Source organism: Mus caroli, chromosome 15 (assembly GCF_900094665.2).
Source record: "Mus caroli chromosome 15, CAROLI_EIJ_v1.1, whole genome shotgun sequence".
Lineage (NCBI taxonomy): Eukaryota > Metazoa > Chordata > Mammalia > Rodentia > Muridae > Mus > Mus caroli.
The window spans coordinates 96,802,106-96,806,496 of NC_034584.1; the positions used below are offsets into that span (position 1 = coordinate 96,802,106).

At 54.9% G+C, this 4,391-nt stretch overlaps 1 protein-coding gene across 1 annotated transcript; it reads left to right on the forward strand.

The window, feature by feature from the left end:
- Positions 1-509: 509 nt before the first annotated feature.
- Positions 510-2,928, forward strand: Hoxc11 (homeobox C11). Its single transcript, XM_021184181.1, has 2 exons — positions 510-1,296; positions 2,563-2,928. Exons 1-2 carry the CDS (start codon positions 615-617, stop codon positions 2,793-2,795), a joined length of 915 nt encoding a protein of 304 aa, XP_021039840.1. The 5' UTR covers positions 510-614; the 3' UTR covers positions 2,796-2,928.
- The last annotated feature ends 1,463 nt before the right edge of the window (positions 2,929-4,391 follow it).

Here is a 4,391-nt window from a genome sequence, read left to right on the forward strand (position 1 = left end):
TAATATAAAGGACTTCTTATGAACAAGTTCTGATTCTTCAGGTAGAGGGTTAAGAGTCCCTGAAACTTGAGGGGAAGCATCCAATATTTCTGGGGAAATCAGGCAGGAAAAGATCCTTTCTTTTACCCCCCCCCAGCTTGTCATAAGGAGGGGACCAAGACCCCGAAACGGAAAACCCTTCTCCTTCCCCCAATCCTAGGGGGAAAAGAACAGCAGTTAAAAAAAAAATACAATTACCCCCTCCCAGCCACCGCCCCCGCCCATCCCACCGCCCACCCCACCCCAACCCTCTCTCTCTCCTCCTTTTCTCGCTCTGTGGAATGGAGAGGAGGGGAGTGACGAGAGAAAAACGAATACAAATCTGCAATTGATTTTCATAATGTTTCTGCGGTGTTTGCAAACCAATCGCCTGAACGTCCCCGATCTTACCTAAGAGAGAACCCCTCCTACGTCTGCGAAGTGCTCCGAACTGATATATGACAATATCTACTTTGGATCACGTGCTCGGGGAGAGAGACTAAGACGGATAACGCGTCATCTCGCCTTCCCAAAATTTCCCCCCTCGCTAGATCGGGTCCAAAACCTCCAGCCGGAGGAGGCAAGAGAAGAGAACGATGTTTAACTCGGTCAACCTGGGCAACTTCTGCTCGCCTTCGCGCAAGGAGAGGGGCGCTGACTTCGGCGAACGAGGGAGCTGCACCTCTAACCTCTATCTGCCCAGTTGCACTTACTACGTGCCCGAGTTCTCCACCGTCTCTTCCTTCCTACCCCAGGCTCCCTCTCGTCAGATTTCTTATCCCTACTCAGCCCAAGTGCCCCCGGTCCGGGAGGTCTCCTACGGCCTGGAACCGTCCGGGAAGTGGCACCATCGGAACAGCTACTCGTCTTGTTATGCGGCGGCCGACGAGCTTATGCACCGGGAGTGCCTGCCTCCTTCCACAGTCACTGAGATCCTCATGAAAAATGAAGGCTCCTACGGCGGCCACCACCACCCCAGCGCCCCGCATGCGGCCCCCGCCGGCTTCTACTCCTCAGTCAACAAGAACAGCGTCTTGCCCCAAGCTTTCGACCGCTTCTTCGACAACGCCTACTGCGGTGGGGGAGATGCGCCCGCCGAGCCCCCCTGCTCCGGCAAGGGCGAGGCCAAGGGGGAGCCTGAGGCGCCCCCCGCCTCGGGACTCGCGTCCCGGGCAGAGGCCGGTGCTGAGGCCGAGGCCGAGGAAGAGAACACGAATCCCAGCTCGTCCGGTTCTTCCCACTCGGCGACCAAGGAGCCGGCCAAGGGAGCCGCCCCCAGTAGGTAGCAGCGGCGGGGAACCCGAGGGCAGCGAGGGAGGGAGCGGAGAGGGAGGACTGGAGTAGTAGTGGGGGGGGGGGAGGCCAGGGGAGCGCGGACAGCCTCGTGTTTTGGGTCAGTCTGATTTTATGTGGAGTTTTATAAGCATTCAAAGGATTTTATTATAACCTACAAAGCCCTCTCTCCCAACGACTCGACTTTTTACGATGGAGAAGGGGTGGGGAGGGAGGGAAAGGGGCTCTTTGGAAAAGCCGGGTGAGCCCCCCTCCTCCGTTATCTCCCTCGGTCTGTGAAATTTTTAAAAGTGCCACCATTGCGGGCGATATTAACTTTGATCGTGAACTTAGAGGAGCGTTTAAGAAAGGATGGGGAGTCGGACTGCTGGGGGGTTGGGAGGGAGGGGAGGGGTGGAGGGGGGAAAGGGGAGGGCGAGGGACAGACTGGGAGAAATCCAGAGAAGGGGAGAGGTAAGGGACAGAAGCGACGCGGCAGAACTGGAGTCCAGAGAAGCTCTCCAAGGCAGCTCCTCTTCTTTTTAAAACGACTTTTAAAAATGTTCAAATTACGTGTTCGCGGGTCTTTGAGAAGAAAGCAGGGCAAGCCGGGGTTTGGCGGTGGCAGGGGAGTGGGGAAAGGATCAGAGATCCCTTGCTCTGCAGGGGAAGGTGGCGGCGGCTCTCCAGGGTCCGAGGCCTCTGGGTAGGCCCAGCCTGGCTGTACGCAAGCCGGGCAGGCAAGGGGCTGGGTGTTGTCCCAGGGCGCCAGGGCACCACAGGAGGCTCGTAGGTGTCCTGCTACCTCTACTGGCTAGTTTGCTCCCGATTCCTCACTGCTCTCTCCTGATCTCACTCCTTCGCGCCGATTCTCCGCGGTTCCCTCCGATTTCTGGAGGAAGGGATCCTGGATTTGCAGAAGCATTAGGAGGGCGGCTTGAAAAGGGCAAGGGCAGCGACCGGGAGCAGACAGGGCACCCCAGGGAAAGCACGTGGCTCAGGCAGGTTTTCCTCCACCCTCAGACCTTGTCAGCTAGGGCTCTGGCCTGAGGGCAGGGGGAGATAAGTTCTCAGTGAACCTGGCGGTGGGATCGAGGCTTGCCCCAGCGCAGCGGATACGGAAGAAGAGCCGCCGGCCTAGAGGGAGGGCTGCCCGGCAGCGGGACTGGGAGCTGTGTCGCTGAGCTTTCAGCGACCGGGTTGGCTGGGGTCTCCCGGGGTCTCACGTGTCTCTTTCCCCTCTCCTCGCACTTGCCCTTCCCCTCCCTCCAGACGCCCCCCGCACCCGCAAGAAGCGCTGCCCTTATTCGAAATTCCAGATCCGGGAACTGGAGCGAGAGTTTTTCTTCAACGTGTACATCAACAAAGAGAAGCGGCTGCAGCTGTCCCGGATGCTGAACCTGACAGACCGACAAGTGAAAATTTGGTTTCAGAACAGAAGAATGAAAGAAAAAAAACTGAGCAGAGACCGGCTGCAGTATTTTTCAGGAAATCCACTGCTGTAACTGCAGACCTGACCCTTTGGGGTGGGAGGGAGGGAAAGAGGGAAATTTATTTTATTTTATTTTATTTTTTATTTTCTAACTCGTATTTTTTTTCCGCGGGTGGAAAACTGGACTGTGGCCAGGGCTGGCCCCCCAATGCCATTACTGGCACTTCCTTCTAGAACCTCCTTGGCCTTGGGTCTAATTCACTGTAGGGGACAGAGACCCAGTCTGGAAGAGGAGGTGAGGGAAGTGTCTGACCCGTGGTTAGTGGACCCCGTGGCGCCAGGGCCCCAAGACTGTTTATTTAAAAGAAAATACACCTTACAACAATGTCTTGCTGCTCGGATTGGGTGAGAGGAGGGGCGGTCACAGTGGGCGCCAGAGCCGAACAATCCTTGAACTCAAGTCTTCCCTAGTCCAAGTGAAAAGATCCACTGAGCCACCTTGTCTGAGAGACCTCCCAGGCTCCCCGCCCCCACCCCACCTTGCCCCAGGGTTAGGGGGCAGCTAAATGTGATCCTGCCTTGCTGTGAAATCCCTGTACGTTTGACCTGGTGTTAGGTGTGCAAAGTCCAAATCCTACCTCCGTCTGCGCCTGGCCCCGCCTGAGCCTAATTGTTCTCGCCCTAAATGTGTAGACCCCTCTTTTGAAAACTCCTACCTGGTGCATCGAATTGTCCTAACCTTTTCCCGGGCAGTGCCCCACCCCCACCCCCACCCCTGCGGGTTTATTGCTAGTCTATGCAGTTCGTACCTCTTTTAAAAGAAACAGGATTGAGGTGGAAGGGGCATAGGAAGATGGGGTTGGGCACCTCCCTCTAGCTGGGGTCTGCATTTATGTAAATATTTTTCATAAGCCTCTCTACCTGGAGAGGAAGGGGGAGGCTGGGCCGGAGTGAGATTCTAATCACCCATCTCTATCCATGTGCGTGAGTGCGTGTGTATGTGTGCAATCCCCACCCTTCTCCTGTCTCAGAGGGATTGCTGTGAATTTTTTGGTGGTAAATAAAGATATTTCATTCTGTTCAATATTCTGATTTTATTTGACCTTTTTATTAACCCCTCTCCTCTTAAAACCCCCTGTGCTCCCAAGACAGCAGAGGTGGTGGTAGTGATAGTGGTGGTGGTGGTGGTGGTGGTGGTGGTGGTGGTGGTGGTGGTGGTAGTGGTGGTGATAGTGGTGGTGGTGATGGAGGAGAAAGAGGAGGAGGAAAAGGAAGGGAGACAATTGGATTGAGAGAACCTGCTGCTGAAAACTGGCCTTCTGAGGTGAGGCAGGCTAGTACGGGAGACACTAGTGCTCAGCTCCAAAGACAGGGGCAAGAGGCAACCAAGGGTTGCTCCAGCTCTGAAGCAGAGGACATTCTATGGTTAATTCTAAACTCCCTTTTCTCACGTGCAGCTCAAGCTGCATCCAAATGCTCAGCAAATGCTTCCTGTTTAAGTACACGTTTGTTGGGGAGTTAATTGTAACCATCATCAAATTTAAATTTATAGGAATTTTCTTGGCTCCACTACCCTCCTGCCAGAAGTCTCCCTCTGTTGCAGTCAATTATGTAGAGCTGAGGGTAGGATTCTCTTTCTCTCTCTCCTCTCCTCTCAGGTGTATTAGAA